At 46.4% G+C, this 20,609-nt stretch overlaps 1 protein-coding gene and 1 pseudogene across 1 annotated transcript in view; one reads left to right on the top strand and one right to left on the bottom strand.

Moving 5' to 3' along the window:
- LOC126346953 (uncharacterized) overlaps positions 1-20,609 on the top strand; it is a 1,435,518-nt gene that overhangs the window by 1,059,406 nt on the left and 355,503 nt on the right. The window contains exons 8-9 of the mRNA XM_050002230.1: positions 966-1,191; positions 14,400-14,868. Of these exons, the coding sequence (XP_049858187.1) occupies positions 966-1,191; positions 14,400-14,868 (695 nt within the window). The remainder of the gene's footprint in view (positions 1-965; positions 1,192-14,399; positions 14,869-20,609) is intronic.
- LOC126288677 (5S ribosomal RNA) lies at positions 14,062-14,179 on the bottom strand (annotated as a pseudogene).

Here is a 20,609-nt window from a genome sequence, read left to right as displayed (position 1 = left end):
CACTTCTGTTTTACTCCATGCGTTTCCGTCAATTACTACGAACTGTGACCTCTCTGATAGGAAATCACTAATCCATTCACATAACTCAGACGATATTCCATAAGCACGCAATTTTACTACGAGCCATCCTGATTTAGGTTTTCCGTGATTTTCCTAAATCGCTCCAGGCAAATGCCGGGATGGTTCCTTTGAAAGGGCACGGCCGACTTCCTTCCCCGTCCTTCCCTAATCCAATGAGGCCGATGACCTCGCAGTTTGGTCTCTTCCCCCAAACAACCCAACCCAAGTACGAGCCGCTTGTGTAGTATAGTGTAAAAGGCCTTCCGGAAATCCAGGAATACGGAATCGATCTGAAATCCGTTATCAATAGCACTCAGCACTTCATGTGAATAAAGAGCTAGTTGTGTTTCACAGGAACGATGTTTTCTAAACCCATGTTGACTGTGTGTCAATAGACCGTTTCCTTAGGTAATTCATAATGTTAGATCACCATATATGTTCTAAAATCTTGCTGCATATCGACGTTAACGATATGGGCCTGTAATTTAGTGGATTACTCCTATTACCTTTCTTAACTGCTGAAGACATGTTTTTGTGTAGCGGATGCCATATTTTTTCAATACTGGAGCAGCTGATGATAGTTCTGGGGGAACCCAGTCAGCCGTCCGGGGTGGCCGAGCGGTTCTAGGCGCTACGGTCTGGAACCGCGCGACCGCTACGGCCGCAGGTTCGAATCCTGCCTCGGGCATGGATGTGTGATGTCCTTATGTTAGTTAGGTTTAAGTAGTTCTAAGTTGTAGGGGACTGATGACCTCGGATGCTAAGTCCCATAGTGATCAGAGCCATTTGAACCATTTTTTTGAACCCAGTCGTGTCTAGGTGCTGACTGCACTTTGTCTTCTCTCGTTGTTGTGTTTGTTGGTGGTGTTGGTCAGCGAGTGAACGCCGTCGTGTTGTGGTTGCAGTTGGCGAGGCAGCTTCGAGTCTGCGCTGATGGCGGCGGACTCCCGGACCAAGCTGTCGCTGCTGGCGGGCGCGGGCGGCGGCGGCGGCGTCGGCGGCTGCGGCGCGCTGCCGGAGTCGTGCAAGCGGCGCTCGGCGGGAGACCTGCTGCTCGCCAGCTCCAGGGACCAGCTGGCCGTGGACCGCGTGCGCTCCTGCGGCAGCATCGGCGGCCTCGAGGAGGAACAGGTCAGCGCCGCGCGCACCTGCCTCGCGTTCCCAGGCGCCTCATACGAAAATATATATACGTCACAAATGTCGTGGGATACCGCCTGATATACCTGGTGATCAAAAAGTCAGTTTAAATAATGTAGATAGAGAGGTACAAATTGACACACATGCTTGGAATGACCAAAAATACAAAAGTTCAAAAAATATCCTACAGATGGCGCTTCATCTGATCAGAATAGCAATAATTACCATAACAAAGTAAGACAAAGCAAGGATGATGTTCTTTACAGGAAATGCTCAATATGTCAACCCTCATTCCTCAACAACAGCTGTAGCGGAGGAATAATGTTGTGAACAGCACTGTAACACATGTCCGGAGTTATGGTGAGGCATTGGCGTCGGACGTTGTCTTTCAGCATCCCTAGGGATGTCGGTCGATCACGATACACTTGCGACTTCAGGTAACCCCAAAGCCAGTAATCGCACGGACTGAGGTCTGGGGACCTGGGAGGCCAAGCATGACGAAAGTGGCGGCTGAGCACACGATAATCACCAAACGACGCGCGCAAGAGATCTTTCACGCTTTACCAATATGGGGTGGAACGCCATCCTGCATAAATATCGTACGTTCCAGCAGGTGTTTATCAGCCAGGCTGGGGATGATGCGATTCTGTAACATATCGGCGTACCTCTCACCCGTCACGGTAGCAGTTACAAAAACGGAATCACGCATTTCCTGGAAGAAAAAAGGCCCGATAACGGTAGATGTGGCAAATCCAACCCATACGGTGACTTTCTCGTCGTGCAGTGGAGTTTCCACGACAGTTCTTGGATTATCGGTACCCCAGATTCTGCAGTTGTGGCCGTCGGCAGACCCTCGGAGCGTGATGTGAACTTCATCGGTCCACAACACGTTACTCAACCAATCGTCATCTTCCGCCATCTTTTGAAACGCCCACACCGCAAATGCCCTCCGTTTCACTAAATCGCCAGGTAGCAGTTCATAATGCCGATGCATTTTTTACGGATAGCATCGGAAGGTACGCCTAACTGCCAACCTAGCAGTAGTACATAGACGAACCCTCTACAGTCTCCATTTCTTCCTGAACTGTCTCAGCAGCATTAAGCCTTGTGCTCGGTTGGCCACTACGGGGTCTATCGTCGAAACAACTCGTGGCTTCGAACTTCGAAATCGTTCTCGCCACAGCTGCATTTGTCAACGGACCTTTACCCGTTCGAATCCCCTTCCCATGGCAATAGGATAGTAACGCTGAACTAGCACATTCCCCATTCTGCTAATACAGCTTTACTAAAAGATCCTTTTCAGGTAACGTCAACTTGCTGCGACTGCTGGCGCATCTGATTCTCTCTCTCATTACAGCTCCTTTTGTACACACTTGTCATGCGCAGTCACTGACGTTTTGCTGTCCAGCGCCATCTGTCGGACATTTTATAACCTTGTTTTTTTTTTGTTCTAATAAAACCCCATGTCATTCCAAGCATGTGTGTCAATTTTTACCTCTCTCTCTACATTATTCCGTGGTTTATTAAGTCTTCAAATTTATACTGACCTTTTGATCACCCGGTACTTATATCGATATGGCGTCTGTTATTTGGGACATGTCCGAAAGAACAGACACCATTGATGACCTGAAGCCGTTTAGAACGAAATTAGAATTATATTAATACCGTCAGCTGCTCACGGGCGTTGATATATATCACCGGGGACAGGTGAAAATGTGTGCCCCGGCGGGGACTCGAACCCGGGATCGCCTGCTTACCTGGCAGACGCTCTATCCATCTGAGCCACCGAGGGCACAGAGGACAGTGCGACTGCAGGGACTATCTCGCGCACGCCTCCCGTGAGACACACATTCTCACTTTGTTTGCTCACACACTACATTCGTAGTGTCCCACGCCAACACACTCATTACTCGTGGAAGCAGGGGATCCCGGGTTCGAGTCCCGGTCGGGGCATACATTTTAACGTATCCCCGGTGATATATATCAAAGGCCGTGAGCAGCTGACGGTATTAATATCATTCTAGTTACCTCCTAATATCGTGCCCCGACCTCCTTTTGCGCTGCGTAGCGCAGCAACTCGACGTGGCACGGACTCAACAAGTCGGAAGCCCCTACACAAATATCACGCAGCTTCCGCAGCTGTCATCAATTGCGAAAGTGTTGCCGGTACAGGAGTTTGTGCGCTAGCTGACCTCTCGATTGCGTCGCATAAATGCTCGATGGGATGTCGGTCGATCTGGGCGACTAAATCAGTTGCGAACATTTGCCGTCTGCTGACATGGCGCATTGTCATCATAACAAGAAGATCATTAATGTCTGAAAACGGTCTCCAACTAGGCGAAAATAACCACTTCCATTCAATGATAGGTTCAGTTGGACCAGAAGATCCCGTCTACTCCATGTAAACTCAGCCCACACCGTTATGGGTCCTCCTCCACTTTGCAAAGTGCCTCGTCAACTAACAACTTGGCTTGGTAGGGTCAGCACCACACTCGAAGTCAACAGTCGTCTCTTACCAACTGAAATTGTGATTCGTCTGACGAAGCCGCCGTTTTCTATTGTCTAGGGTCCAAACGATATGGTCAAGACCTCAGAAGACGCACCGCAGGCGATACCGCGTTGTTAGCAAAGGCACTCGCGTCGGTGGTCTACATCTACATCTACATGGTTACTCTGCAATTCACACTCAAGTGTCTGGCAGAGAGTTCATCGAACCATTTTCATACTTCTTCTCTGCCATTCCACACTCGAATGGCACGTGTGAAAAAAGGAACACGTAAATCTTTCCGTTCGAGCTCTGATTTCTCTTATTTTATTATGATGATCATTTCTCCCTATGTAGGTCGCTGTCAACAAAATATTTTCGCATTCGGAGCAGAAAGTTTGTGATTGAAATTTCATAAATAGATCTCGCCGCAAAGAAAACCGCCACCCCAACTCGCGTATCATATCAGTGACACTCTTACCTCTATTGCGCGATTTTCACGAAGCGAGCTGCCCTTCTTCACTCTTTTTCGATCTCCTCCGTCAATCCTACCTGGTAAGGATCCCCATATCGCGCAGAAATATTCCAGCAGAGGACGGACAAGTGTAATGTAGGCTGTCTCTTTAGTGGGTTTGTCGCATCTTTTAAGTGTTCTGCCAACAAAGCACAGTCCTTTTTTCGCCTTCCCCGCTATATTACCTATGTGGTCTTTCCAATTTAAGTTGCTCGTAACTGTAATTCCTAGGTATTTAGTCGAATTGACAGCCCTTAGATTCGTGCGATTTATCGTGTACCCAAAATGTATCGAATTTCTTTTAGTACCCATGTGGATGACCTCGCACTTTTCTTTGTTTAGTGCCAATTGCCACTTTTCGCACCATACAGAAATTCTCTCTAGATCATTTTGTAGTTGGAATCGATCGTCTGATGATTTTACTAGTCTGCTGCCATAGATCATTAACGCCAAATTTCGCGGCAATGCCCTAACGGATACGTTCGCTGTACATCTTACATTGATTCCTGCGGATATTTCACGCAGTGTCTTTTACACTAGCAACTCTTCGCAAACACTGCTGCTCTCAGTCATGCAGGTGATGTCCTTGGTGAGAGGCAATGCCTGAAACTTGGTATTCTCGGTACACTTTTCGCACTATAGATCTCGGTATATTGAATTCCCTACAGATTTCCGAAATGGAATAACTCATCTACCTAGCTCCTACTACCATTCCGCGTTCAGAGTCATAATCATGTCGGAAACCTTTTCAAATGAGTCGCCTGAGTACAAATGAAAGCTCCGCGAATGTACTGCTATTTTATACCCTGCATTCGCTATAGCCCTACTACCTGTATGTATGCATATCCCTATCGCATGACTTTGTCACCTCATTGTAAAACGTGTGGCGGCCACGTAAGGCTCCGTCAACCTATGGTCTAGCCGGTATAGTCAACAAAGGTCAGTCAATGTTACAAATAGTTCCAGAGACAGTTCAGTTTTCCCCACCCTTTTTATTTATACACCATGGCACTGAACAGTGGCAATTGTTGACTTTAATTTTAGTTAAAACTCCTCTCCGATTCGTACTTCCACGCAGTGAAAGCCTCGGAGGTCATAAAGCGAAATTTCCACACAGCTGTCGCAATTGTTAACGATTGTCTCGTAATACACAGCTGTGTTTGCGCGAAAGTAATTTCTGCCCGTTCTCGGCCGTTCGCTGCAACACTCGTTAATACAGCGGATACGCACATGTTAAAGGTCAGCACGTGCTCACAAACAATGTCCGCTTTCATTTTTTGTTTTAGCTTTAGATTCCGTCCGTGATTACACAGACAATGGCGCCGCGAATTCTAGCCCGTCTGTGCACCGCGTAACATTGTGTACACGCATCCTATACACTTGAGCTAAGGCCAGGGTCTGTAACAGGTATATAGACTGCATGAGTGTACGACGGAACAAAAATGAAATGGAAAGTATTTTTAACTACGACTGGTGGCTGCAACAAGGAATTCCAGGTACTCGTTCTTTCGTAATATCATCTCTTCCTCCCTCCCTCCCTCCCTCGCCTCCCCCCCTCCCCTCCCTCCATCCTCTCCCTCTCTCGGATTACTCACGTGGCATTATGATCTGCCTTTCTTTGTTTTTAATTCCTTTGGCTTCCCGTGCGATTATAAGTGGAATACTGTAAGTAGCAGCAAGACGCAATCCTAAAAAAGGCTACCATCAATTGACTATCGGGAGCGAATCTTTCATATTCTGGACTCTTATGGCCTCGATGTAAATAGTACGTGAAACCTTAATGTTTATTGCTTCCGCTAGTAACAGTGATAAAAGTTCTAGCTTTTCCAACCACGTCAAGTTATTAAAATGATATGACCTTCTGCCAAGCATTCCTTGACCATTGTCAAGGAGCATGAGAAGAAAGTTGCCTTATTGCTGTTCTGTCACTCCTTTCGGGACAATATCAGCCGCCTGTTGTAACGACACAAGATCAAACGGATCTTAAGGCCTCTGATAATAACCCCATTACTGGGACCAGTTAAAGACGCAGCAACACTTGGGGTCTACAACATATCTTGCGAGTGTGGTCAGTCTTTCGTCGGACACGCTGTGTGCACTGTGGAACAACGCAGGAAGGAGCATGACAGGTTGAACCGACTTCGCCACTTCGAGGAATTTGCTTTAGCTGAGCATGTTTGAGAAAAGGACACCGGATAAAATCTGAGGAAACATCCGTCGTGGATCGTACTAACGGTTTCCTGGATCGTGTAATTGAATAAGATATTGTAATAAAAATCAACGGTAACACACGAAATACAGACGAGGACCTGCAGCTCAGCACGACATGGGACCCAGCAATTGTGCGGCTGAAGCGGGTACATCGAAAACCGAGTCAACGCATACCATTATATAGCGCCGGCCTCGGTGGCCGAGTGGTTCTAGGCGCTTCAGTCCGCAACCGCACGACTGCTTCGGTCGCAGGTTCGAATCCTGCCACGGTCAATGATGTGTGTGATGTCCTTAGGTTAGTTAGGTTTAAGTAGCTCTAGGTTCTAGGGGACTGATGACCTCAGATGTTAAGTCCCATAGTGCTCAGAGCCATTTGAACCTTATCTGGCGATGCTGCGAGCACCAGTGACGTCACAGCTGGCAGTTAGTGTTTATAAGGGGCGTACCTGCAGTCCATTGGCAGTCATATCTCTTTGACAGTAGCCAAGGAGTGCTTGGGCGAAATCTCGTATAATTTTAATCACTTCACACGGTTGGAAACCACACAACTTTATATTAATGTTTCCTATTTCTCCGATTTCCCCATAGCGTGGAACTTTCTGACCGTTTCACGCCCTTTTAACTTTTCTTTATCCCGCTCCATTCCATATAATCCATGTTTGGGTCCTCCTTAGTTTAAATCGGTTAAGAGAAATGCGGGGATGGTTTCTTTGTTAACGGCCCGCAGCCCGTGGTCCCGCGGTCGCGTTCTCGCTTCCCGAGCGCGGGGTCCCGGGTTCGAACCCCGGCGGGGTCAAGGATTTTCACCTGCCTCGACATGAGTGGGTGTTTGTGTTGTCCTCATCATTTCATCATTCATGAAAGTGGCTTTTCTGAGCAAAGGTTGGGACTTTGTACGGGAGCTGATAACCGCGCAGTTTAGCGCCCCACAAACCAAACATCATCATCCTTTGTTAACGTAGACAGTGAGTTTCCTACGTCAAAGAGAAACGCTCGTCTTTGCTGTAGGAATTGCGCGGCCATGTGTATAGTGTGGACCGAAGACAGTCGAACTACTAATTGAATAGCTTAGTGACAGCAATTTGGTCGTGGTTTTCTTCCCCCTAAAACCCTGTACGTGATCCGCCTGTCCCGGCCATGGAGGGACTTGTTGTCAACCTTCCTATGGTCTTCTAGTGTGTTGCCATTCGGTCTATAAGACAGAGCTTCTGTTGCTCTTATTGGTAGCCTTCCTTCTTCTAATCTCCTCAGGTGCAAGTGCAGTCTCTCTTTATTCTATGCTCTGTTTTATAAATATTCGGTTCTCTCCGTACTTTATAATTTTTAACTCTGTCGAGTCTCGTGCTGTCTTTTACGTACGTCGGGAATTTCATTCCTGATCCTATTTCTTACTAAGATAGTAAGCAATGGCCGACAATGTCTGTGAGTTGTGCTGTGAATCTGGCGCAGCCATTACTTTATGAAATTTTGCTGCCGTTTCAGTCCTCATTGTTCCAGCTAATGTTTTTGCTTGTTCCACATATATGTGATACTTACCCAATTTGTGATCGACATCAATCTTACTGTAAGTAGCAGCAAATCTTGTGATGTTGAGGGAATTAGATTAGGAAATGAGACACTTAAAGTAGTAAAGGAGTTTTGCCATTTGGGGAGCAAAATAACTGATGATGGTCGAAGTAGAGAGGACATAAAATGTAGACTGACAATGGCAAGGAAAGCGTTTCTGAAGAAGAGAAATTTGTTAACATCGAGTATAGATTTAAGTGTCAGGAAGACGTTTCTGAAATTATTTGTATGGAGTGTAGCCATGTATGGAAGTGAAACATGGACGATAAATAGTTTGAACAAGAAGAGAATAGAAGCTTTCGAAATGTGGTGCTACAGAAGAATGCTGAAGATTAGATGGGTAGATCATATAACTAATGAGGAAGTATTGAATAGGATTGGAGAGAAGTTTGTGGCACAACTTGACTAGAAGAAGGGATCGGTTGGTAGGACATGTTTTGAGGTATCAAGGGATCACAAATTTAGCATTGGAGGGCAGCGTGGAGGGTAAAAATCGTAGAGGGAGACCGAGAGATGAGTACACTAAGCAGATTCAGAAGGATGTAGGTTGCAGTAGGTACTGGGAGATGAAGCAGCTTGCACATGATAGAGTAGCATAGAGAGCTGCATCAAACCAGTCTCAGGACTGAAGACAACAACAACAACATTCCAATTAGTAGTTTCGACTGGATCGTGCCGTCGTCTTCAGATACTTTACCTAACGCCTGGCGTGACGTACTTCTATATAACTTACACATGTTGTTGGGGCGATCTCTGTTCGTTTTTTTTGTAAAGGCAACGTCGTTTAATCTTAAGACCTTTATTCCAACTAAAAGTTTTGACAGAATCTTAAAATGAAGCGACCTTGACTTTAACCAAAAAAAATTTAAAAAATAAATAGAGAACGTCCCAACAAAAAGTGTAAGCGCTACGCCAGTTAAAGTATCTGAAGATGACAGCACGATTCTGTAGAAACTAGTAATTGAGATAAAGATCTCAAAATCAAGCGTTATTGGATTTCACTGAAAATAAACAGAGATCCTTCATTCTGGAACTGCACGACCGCTACGGTCGCAGGTTCGAATCCTGCCTCGGGCATGGATGTGTGTGATGTCCTTAGCTTAGTTAGGTTTAAGTAGTTCTAAGTTCTAGGGGACTGATGACCTCAGATGTTAAGTCACATAGTGCTCAGAGCCATTTGAACCATTTTTTAAACAGAGATCGCCCCAACAACATGTGTAAGTTATAAGACCGATTACGATGAAAAAGTTTCACGTTGCTTTACCTTTCACTGACGAGACGGCGTTTCGTATTTATTAATGCACAACTCGTAGCCAAAATCTTGTGCGAACTTCCTGCAAAAGTTAAACTTTCTCGTATCAGTACAAGCAGCACAGTAAGAGTTCATCGAATCTCTTTGTCTCCCCTGGCGTTCTCCGAAATTCGCGCTTGACGTTCCCTTGGTTTGAATGAACGACACCTTGGAGCTATCAAAAGCTGTTACAATGAATATGTATCCACACACAACCAGTTTTGGTCAGGAGACCACCCCAAAATCACAATAAGTTTAAGAAAATTTCCTTGCTGTCAAACACTTTTTCATTTTTTATTTATTTATTTTTTTAAATTTTTAACAGGAGCATCCGTCACATAAACGACTTAAGCCAAAGTGCACGCTTTGTCTTACTAAGGACTGTCGATCATAGCGTATGGTGTCTGGCGGAAATAAAGAGCGTATCTTAAATTCTCTTTACTTACGTTGAGGACTTGTAGTGGGGGCCAAGTTAAGTTTAGCGTGGGAACTTATGTTCGGAAACGTGCCGTTTTCCCGCTACAAGTAAAACACAACAAACAAAAAGCCGGTTCAGAACGAAACGTACATTCTGTAAACAATGAAGCTGCGCAACATTGCCTACAGAAAAAGTATTTCGACATTACTTTTGACTGACCAGCTCAGGTACCGAGACTCGCCAACTGAACTGAATTTTTCTGACTGCCGTTGCTGTTGGCTGCCGCACTTTTTTCTCGCCGTAAACTAATGCTTTCTTCCCAGCAGGCTGTCTGCTCCTAAAGCAGCAACTCTTCCAGAAACTGCGAAATCCCGTGTCCTATTGTTATGCTTTACGGCAGCCGGTAGAGCTCTCGCCCTTCCATTGTGCACTGTCGCTAACCCGCACACCAATAAGAAGCGCGAAGTCGCTCCAGTAGCAACACAGCTCAGGCAGGCACCTGGGTCGTCATTGTCTGCGACATATAAGTTTTTACTATCTGGTCTTCGGTCTTTGGATCCCCACTTCGTACAGACTATTGCAACATTCAGATAATAGATTGAGTGTTTCTTTGCGGTTGTGTGGTGGGTAGAGGAGTGGTAATGTCACCAGTCATCTGACTCTCCTGTACCAACCTCTTCATGTCATAGTAGCACTTACACCCAACGTCCTCCATTATCACGGTGTTCCTTCCGAAAAGGCCTCGAAAGGCTCTATGGTACCGACCGGCCGCCATGTTATCCTCAACCGATAGGCGTCACTAGATGCCGATATGGAGGAGCATGTGTCAGCACACTCCCTGCTGTTGCCAGCTTTCTCGAAGACGCTATTTCTCACTCAAGCAGCTCCTCAGTTGGGCTCACAAGGGCCGAGTGCACCCCACTTGCCGACAGCTCTCGGCAGACCCTGACAGTAACCCATCCAAGTATTAGCCAAGCCTGACAGCGCTTAACTTCGCTGCTCTGACGGGAACCTGTGTTACCACTGCGGCAAGAGCGTTGGCGTCTTCAATTATCTGTTGGCAGTAATACAATCTACGTCTTCCTCTACTATGTTTGTCCTCTGCAGCTCCCTGCGGTCCCATGGAAGCTATTCCCTGATACCTTAACACATGTCGTCTCAAGCATTCAATTGCTCTTGTCAATGTTTTTCTCATATTCCTACATTCCCGATCCCGTGGAGAGAAGCTCCTACACTATCAGTTCACACAATTTTCAGCATCCTTCTAAATTAGTATTAGGTCTACAACTTTGCTTCCGCCGTTTTGCAATAGACGGCAGTAGCGGCAAGTGAGATTCAGGTGGGTGGTCATAGGTGTAATACAATACGCTTAGGCATCTGTGAATATAATGCCATAAAATATTAGTCGATTTGTGACTGCATCATACGCTTATTCTCGATTAAGTATGTCAACTTACCTACCCATTCCTCTCCACTTGCGGGAAGTTTTAATTTTCTGCCTTAACATGAAGAAGTCTGCGGCTGTGGCTCTTAAAATGTTGGGTAAGACCAATGGTGAGGGAACTATTAGTGGAAGAACGTACAGAGAATGTTTCGAATGCCTTAAGAACGGTGATTTTGATGTCGAAGACTGGCATGGCAGTGGAAGACAGAACGTTTTCTTAGCTACTGAAACAGACGAAGACAGTCACAGGACATCATTATCGAAAGCACTTGATGTGTTGGAGCCCAGCACTGAACACAGTACAGCGATAGACACATATAGGTAATTTTGCAGCAGGTCAGTGCTCGGCCCCATGTCACAAAACCCGTCAAAATACACATGGAAACGTTGAAACGAGTAGTCCTATCCCTCCCGCCGTATTCTCCGTACGTTGCTCTCTCTGACTACCACCCTTTTCGATCAGTGGCATACAGTCTGGTTGACCAGCACTTCCGATCATATGAACAAGTGCAAAATTGAATCGATTCATGGATACCCACAAAATACGCCCAGTTCTTTCGCCACGGGATTCGTGTGCTATCCGAAAGATGGGAGAATGTAGTGGCCAGCGATGGGCAATACTATGAATCATAATTTTTTTTGTAAGTTTTTCACAATAAAGCCCCGAACTTCGAAAAAAAAACAGTGGAAGTAAAGTTGTAGACCTAGTACATAAACTTTAATTATCTGTTTTTCCGTTTTCCCACAGTCCATGATTCACTTCACGTACCAGCTTAGAAATAGTAAGGCTTATGTTTAATGTTTGTGGATTTCATTTAGCGAGGTACCCTTTTTGCACGTGCTAGTTTGCTTCTTGAAGCCTCCCATGCTTTGTCCGACATGACTTATTTTGTTTCCGAGGTAACAGAACTCCTTGGCTTCGTCTGTAACTTGGTCCCTGACCTCGATGTTAAGGTTACTACTGTCTGAAGTATTCCTCATTACTTTCGTATTTCTATGGTCTACTCTCAGTCCACATTCAGAGCTCGACATGCTTTTCATTCCATTCAGCAGGACATGTAATTGTTCCCCACTTTTCACTGGGAATAACAACGTCTTCAGCGAATTTTAATTCCACTTGTGAAACTTGGATTTATGTACCGGGTGATCAAAAAGTCAGTGTAAATATGAAAACTGAATAAATCACGGAGTAATGTAGATAGAGAGGTACAAATTGACACACATGCCTGGAATGACATGGGGTTTTATTAGAACAAAAAAAAATACAAACGTTCAAAAAATGTCCGAAAGATGGCGCTTCATCTGATCGGAATAACAATAATTAGCATAACAAAGTAAGACAAAGCAAAGATGATGTTCTTTACAGGAAATGCTCAATATGTCCACCATCATTCTTCAACAATAGCCGTAGTCGAGGAATAATGTTGTGAACAGCACTGTAAAGTATGTCCGGAGTTATGGTGAGGCATTGGCGTCGGATGTCGTCTTTCAGCATCTCTAGAGATGTCGGTGGATCACGATACACTTGCGACTTCAGGTAACCCCAAAACCAGTAATCGCACGGACTGAGGTCTGGGGACCTGGGAGGCCAAGCATGACGAAAGTGACGGCTGAGCACACGATCGTCACCAAACGACGCGCGCAAGAGATCTTTCACGTATCTAGCAATATGGGGTGTTTTTTTTTTTGTTCTAAAAAAACCCCATGTCATTCCAAGTATGTGTGTCAATTTTTACCTCTATCTACATTATTCTGTGGTTTATTAAATTTTCAAATGTATACTGACTTTTTTATCACCCTTTACATCACTACTTCTTTGCTGTACAGGTCTGACGGTAGGGCAGATAAATTCTCTGTCTTACGCCTTTCGTAATACGAGCTCTTCTTACGTCGCTTTTACTCTCTCTGGGTTCTTATGCGTGTTACATATTACCTATCATTCCCTATAGCTTACAGTTACAAAGAACGTTGAATAAGTATTGAAAGACATTTTTCCTCTGGGCCAATTTCGGTGGAAAAAATAAGAATTTCTTGTGGGACATCGTGGATATTCCCGCTTCAAACCCTACAGTTTGATGAAGTTCCGATAAGTAGTGGTCCTATATGTAACCTTCAAAGTTGAATTTGTTACGAAGACACGTTCCAAGCTCAGAGTTGTCATTGAGTTTGGTTTGGCAGAAAACCAGAGCATGGCACACATTCATAGGCGCTTGCAGAATGTCTACGGAGATCTAGCAGTGAACAAAAGCACGTTGAGTTGTTGGGCGAGGGGTATGTCATCATCTGAACAAGGTCGCGCAAACCTGTCTGATCCCCCGCGTGCCGGCCGGCCGCACACAGCTGTGACTCCTGCAATGTTGGAACGTGCGGACACTCTCATTGCAAACGAACTTCTCCTCCGGGATAACGCTAAGCCTGTCACAAGTCTGTGTGCCTAGAGGCTCACAAAATTTCATTGGACTGGTCTTCCCCATCCACCCTTTAGCCCAGATCAGTCACCTTGTCATCCCCACCTGTTTGGCCCAATCAAGGATGCTATTCACGGGAAACAGTAAGTGGGTGATGGGGAGGTTATTGATGCAGCAAGACGAAGGCTGCAAAGTCGACCAGTAGAATGGTACAAATTGGCATAGAGGCTCTCCTAGTAAGGTGATATAATGCGGGTGCATTGAATGGAGATTATGTTAGAAATAGGGTTATGTAGAAAAAAAGAGTGGGAAATAACATAGCGTATAGCACTCCGCCTTCCGGCCACGAGTGGCCTATCGGGCCATCCGACCGCCGTGTCATCCTCAGCGGTGGATGCGGATAGGAGGGGCGTGGGGTCGGCATACCGCTCTCCCGGTCGTTATGATGGTATTCTTGACCAAGGCCGCTACTATTCGGTCGAGTAGCTCCTCAACTGGCATCACGAGGCTGAGTGCAGCCCGAAAAATGGCAACAGCGCATGGCGGCCTGGATGGTCACCCATCCAAGTGCCAACCACGCCCGACAGCGCTTAACTTCGGTGATCTTACGGGAACCGGTGGATCCACTGCGGCAAGGCCGTTGTCCACAGTGTATAGGAATCCTGAATAAAACCATCTGCTTTCAGAAAAAAAGTATTGCATTACGTACTGTACGCTTCTGAGAATTTGAAATACAGTGCACGATTTTAAGTTGTCTAACGATTTTTCTAAGAGGACAAATCTTGTCTCTTGCTTTTGCTCAAGCGCAACAGCAAAGCTACGTTGAGTACTGTAATTGAAGGTGCGAATGTTTTGGAATGCGCAGGTGGGATGGCGCCGCCGCAGCAGCGTTCCGGACGCGGGCCGCTCGGACAATACGTCGGCCGACGACGAAGACGATGACGACGACGACGACGTCGGCGCCGACGAGGGCGGCGAGGAGCGCGCGCGCTCGACGACGCTGCCCCGCAGCCTGGCGCCCCCGGGGGCGGGGCCGGCGCCGGCCACGTCCAACTCCCTGCCGCGGCTGCCGCCCTCGCTGGCCGGCATGCACAAGGCGCACAGCGTGCACCACCTGCTGCAGGCGGCCGGCGGCGGGGGCGGCGGGCACGTCAAGTCTGCGCGCTACCGCCCCCCGGGCTTCGTCAGCCGGCCCGCGTCCACCTCCGTGTCGGCGGGTCCGCCCCCCAAACGCGCCGTCTCCGCCCCCGGCCTGCACCAGCCGCAGCCCGCCCCCCGCGCCAACGCGCCGGCCAGGCGCCGCCCCCAGCCGCCCACGTCGCTGCTGCCCTCCGGTGAGTGTCGTGCCCGTGGCTACTGGTCCAGGTGGAGGGATAGCGTCTTCTTTCTCTACGCCCACCTATTACACCCCCTGGTATCTGCTCTCCGCTTGGTGGAGCACGCACTACGTCAACGCGGAGTCGAAACAAGACCCAGTTCGGCGTCAGCGTTTCTGTATGTCTGCAGTAGCATCAGCTGATTTCGTGTCAGCTGTGCACAATAAAGTCAATGGATTAAGGCCGATTGTATGAAGATTATTTTTAATTAGCACAAAACCTGAACTCCGATCAAGTTGAACTTAGAAATCAGCATTGTAGAGCTGTTAAGAACTGGAATGAACTGTGACTAGCAAAATTTTGTGGAATCGATCAAGTCCAGTTACAGTCACCATGTCATTACTTGGTGTGGGCACAACACAGGAACTATTTCATTTTGCGATTAAATACGAGCTGCCAAGAAGAAAATTACGAAGAAATTGTTAATATTACCACATTGCTGGAGTTTAAAGTAATTTTCTATCTGCAATATTAGGTTAAAGAGGATATCGGCGCTGTAAATAATGACTGCAGACAGCAGTTACACCTTAATCTTACGAATACTGAATATTGTGACGACATAAATTTATGAAACATACTGTACCCGTAATTCGATTTTAGACGGTTTCTTTCTTTTTCTTTCCAGTGAGAGTCGCCTATTGGCGTAACAACGTGTTTACAGTAATTCTTCCTATGCCTAGCTTAAAACAGTGTATTTTATACTGGAGTATTTACATACAAAAACTACGTATTTAACGAGTCTGTGTGCACCCTAGGGCTTTACGCTGAAATCTGTTCTTCTTCAAGTCCTGCGTGACATCTTGTAGAGCATCTCAGAAGTAGTGCCTCAAAGGATTCCCTGACACTTTTGCGCAATTATGCATCAGTCTTGCAATAATGGTGGGCCACGTGGCTCTCGATTATTCGTCAAAATGAATTGTCTGGCGTGGTATGGTCTAGGCTTCATGGTGATCGTTTAAGCGGGGCTCGAGATCATGCTGAAGCACGCCCTTCCCATTCATCAGAAAACTCGCACAAAAGCGAAACATGAAGTTGCGTACTTCTGTAGCCATACGTGATGAATGATTCACTTGTCTTTGAGCTTAATTATTAACCACATTCGCAACAAGCCAATATAAGCGTTTCAATTAAAACACACTTTAAAAAGTTATGGATGGAACAGTATCGTGATCACATCGTGCCACGTACCATAACTGGATGGTTTCTTTTCCAGTTCGTACACGTAATCGTATTTTTGTTACACAAGAAAACTGCATTTTTCCTTTGTCGACTGTGAAATACCGTACATCTGAATACAACACTCTTGATCGAAACCATACATTTGAAACCCGTGACCACAAATTACTACAGGCTGTAACTAGCTGCTCCTTGTCATTTTCAGATAATTCGTCACCCACATCGCTCTAAATCATTCCATTTTCAAATATTTTTTGATTTAGTCATGTGTTGTTTTCGTTTTTGTTTAGTGCGTTAGTTGAAGTTTTTTAGTCTTTCAACCAAGAGAGACCTTGCGAAAATCTTGGTCAGAACTGAAGATTGGAAGTGTTTCTATTTCAATTCCGGGCCAGTGTACCCCAGACCTTAAAAAATTGAAATCCTGGTGTACCTGGAAATTTACTTGTTTTTGTTCGTACAGAGGAGAGTCGTTGAATTGCTCGATACGTGCAGTGAACATGCGTCAGTGCTAAAGTGATACGAAATTTTTTCCCGTCGTATCGACTGTTTCAAAAGCGATGTAGTTGAGAATAATGATCAAAAACGGGCAACATTTCGACATTGCAGTCAGTGATTTCCGAATGGCGAGTTATGTGATATGGTTGAGCTTCGGTGAGCCTGAAGAAAAGTATGAGATAACCCTAAAACTGCACGACATTGTGAAGTGTGTGTGTGTGTGTGTGTGTGTGTGTGTGTGTGTGTGTGCGAGCGCGGCGCGCGCGCACACACACTTTGCACCTGAATAACGTTCAGTTTTCATGCATTCTTGTTTTTCTATTGTATGAAATTGGGGGACCGGAAGACGACTGCAAATTATTTTGCGTCGTTGTTCGTGAATGTCTCTTACCTCTCCAGTTGATCTTATGTTACCTACGGACGAGTGAAACAGTCTTTATCTGACGAATATACTGTGTCGTGTCAACTTGACTGTATGAAACGTATAGAACGAATGCGATTTCAAGCACTGTCAGACAGAGTGATTTTTTTTTTTTTGCGTCTTATTGGTCATGGAAAGGCGCACGGCATTGCAGTCTGTAATATGTGTTAAATGTATTGGTTCGGAATCTTGATTTTTTTAGACTATTTCAGAAAGTATTTGTTCTATTTAAAATTGTTGTTTCCTAAAATAGAAACGTCTTTTACGAGCGCTTCTTCTGCGACGGTCGATATTTCTAGGCGGCATCATACTAAAATCCGTCTGTCAAGGGCCCAGAGGCTTCACTTGTCTAGAGTTTCTACATCTTATTGTTCGGCAATGGGCTATTGAAGATAACGTGTTCCGCATCTGAAACCACTCAGCAAACTTCCAAACAGTTTCTCAAAGTTTCTCGGTAGAGTTCGCCGCATATTTGTCTAGTGCAGTGCCACCTCATTTAGCACATCAGAGTACTCGTCGTGCTCAATTTCATTTTCAGATCAACAGGAAAGGCTTTTAGTTTGTATACGAACACTGAGTTATCCTAAGAACCCTCAAAGTTCGCAAACTGAGGCATGAGATGAAAGGAAGGCAGAGGACACACAGTGGCGGAGAGGCAGCGACTTTACCGTAATTTGCATCTCAGTCGGCAGCTTCTGAAGACCCATGCTACAGGCTAGATGGCCAGTAAGTGATGGCTGATTTCAGAGGGAGCGAGCCTCACCACGCATCTCGTACTGCATTAAGAGAAAGCGCCCACTGCCTTCGGCCAGGCAGAGCGAAATTACGGCAATTACACGTGCGACTGTTTGGGCGATGTCGTTAAAAGTCGAGAGTGTAGGCCCGTAATTTGGAAAAACTCAGGAAGCAATAGAGAACATGCCATTGTTGTTGATGATGGGGGTGGGAAACATTTTGAGGACTGGAACTTACGGAAAGATGATTGCGTGTTCAGTGGAGAGAGACGTATTTATCCATTTGTATAAAGATACTAACGGATAGTCCTCCGTAGTCACAGCGATACAAATTTGGCGTCATCAGTCTTTTGACAAGTCTGATTTAACCTGCCGTCCGTCCCTGGTAGCTGAATGGTGAGCGCGACGGAATGTCATACCCAACGGCAAGGGTTCAAAAAATGGTTCAAATGCCTCTGAGCACTATGGGACTTAACTTCTGAGGTCATCATTCCCCTAGAACTTAGAACTACTTAAATCTAACTAACCTACGGACATCACACACATCCATGCCCGAGGCAGGATTCGAACCTGCGACAGTAGCGATCGCTCGGTTCCAGACTGTAGCGCCTCGATCCGCTCGGCCACCTCCGCTCAGGGACTGGGTGTTGTGTTGTCCTTATCATCATTTCATCCCCATCGACACGCAAGCCGCCGAAGTGGCGTCAACTCGAAAGACTTGCACCAAGCGAACGGTCTATCCGACGGTAGGCCCTAGCCACACGGCATTTTCATTTATTTGCCCCGCCTAGACTTCATATGATGTGCTGGTATCTTCATTTCATGCCCGTACTTACACCGGTAGCCCTCAGTTATTCAAACGGTTCAAATGGCTCTAAGCACTATGGCACTAAACGCCTTAGGTCATCAGTCCCTTAGAAGCAGAATTAGCTAAACCTAAATAAACTAAGGACATCACACACAACCATGCCCGAGGCAGCATTCGAACCTGCGACCGTAGCAGCAGCGCGGTTCCGGACTGAAGTGCCTTGAACCGCTCGGCCACAGGAGTCGGCCGGTCCTCAGTTACTAGTGGGATGTACAGCGACGTGACAAAACTCGTGGGATATCTCCTAATATCATATCCGGCCTCCCTTTGCCCGGCACAGTGCAGCACCTCGACGTGGCATGGACTCAAAAAGTCGTTGGAAGACCACTGAAGAAATATTGAGCCGTGCTGCCTCTGCAGCCGTCCGTAATTGCGAAAGTAACGCTAGTGCACGATTTTTTGCACCAACTGGCCTCTCGCTCATGTACCATAAACGTTCGATGGGATTCATGTCGGGGGATCTTGGTGGCCAAAATCAGCTGTCCAAAACGTTCTTCGAAACAATGCAAATAGTTGTGTCCCGGTGACTTGACGCATTGTCATCCACAAAAATTCCATCGTTGTTTGTGGATATGAAGTCCGCGACTGGCAGCACATGGTCTCCAAGTAGCAGAAAATAACTAGGTCCCAGTTCATTCCGTGCAAGCCGACCGTTGTGGCCAAGCGGTTCTAGGTGCTTCAGTCCGGAACCGCGCGACTGCTATTGTCGCAGGTTCGAATCCTGCCTCGGCCATGGATGTGTGTGATGTCCTTAGGTTAGTTAGGTTTAAGTAGTTCTACGTTCTGGGGACTGATAACCTCAGATGTTATGTCATATAGTGCTCAGAGCCATTTCTTTTCTTTTTCTTTTTTTTTTTTAGCAGCAATTCGTCCCGGAACACTGTACAAAGCTGCATCGCATCACGTCACAACAGGTGTTCGAAGTGGCCTCCATGCGACTGGAGGTGTTAGGGATAGTAGCAGTTGTCATGTGGCACACACATAATCGTATAATGGGTTACACCGTCTTTGCGAGACGCTTGCCTGGGGCTTGTACTAAGGATTCGTCTCAATATCCTGTAGAACGCGGTCCTCCAAAAGCGGCTTATGCTCGGTCCACCGCCTCCCTGTGCGTTTTCGTGTTTCTGAAAGGACCAATGATCAAACAAACGTCTAAAAAGAGCTTGAAATGTTGTGTGTTGTGGTAAGTGTCAGTGAGGGTACTTGTTTTGGTATAGTCGTGCTGCCTCTCGACCGTTCCCATTTGCTTGGCCGTACAGAAACACCATATCGGCTTCCTCCCGTCGTGAATACCGTACCATTCTGCTGTTGACAGTACGCTGCGCCAGACAGCATGCAGCACACGAGGAACACGCGGCACGGGATCAGAGGAACTGTCATTCGTCAGCGCCATCTACCGTGACAACGATGCATTTCCGAAGACTTGTTCCTAGAACATCTTTTCCTCCATTTCCAGTCAGGAGCGCGCGATTCCCCAGCCCCCCCCCCCCCGCCGCCCCGCCCCCCCTCCCCCCGTCGGAGGTTCGAGTCCTTCCTCGGACATGGGTGTGTGTGTGTTGTTCTTAGCGTAAGTTAGGTTAAGTTAGATTAAGTAGTGTGTAAGCCTAGGGACCGATGGCCTCAGCAGTTTGGTCCCATAGGAACTTACCTCAAATTCCCAATTTCCAGTCAGGAATATGTCCCTGCAGTTTGTCAGGTGACATTAATGTTCACCCTGCAAACGCTTAAACGTGTAATTTGGAAGAAGAGGTGTCCTAAGTTGTTTGCCAACTCCTGCAATTCAGTCTCCACCTATCCATATTCTTCCAGTTGTGATGCTGTTCCTTCAGCGTGGAAAATCTGATCCTTGAAAATGGGCACACATCCGGAGGGCAGAACATTTCTTTTCGTTATTATTCAATCCTCAACACTCCGTCCCATGAGTACTAAAAGTTATACAATTGCCTTCTCTCTAACTAAGTTCTGCTTTACTGGACCGGCGCAATGAATTGAGAATTTGGTCAGC

This window comes from Schistocerca gregaria, chromosome 1 (assembly GCF_023897955.1).
Source record: "Schistocerca gregaria isolate iqSchGreg1 chromosome 1, iqSchGreg1.2, whole genome shotgun sequence".
Taxonomy (NCBI): domain Eukaryota; kingdom Metazoa; phylum Arthropoda; class Insecta; order Orthoptera; family Acrididae; genus Schistocerca; species Schistocerca gregaria.
This window is presented reverse-complemented; position numbering and strand designations above follow the sequence as displayed.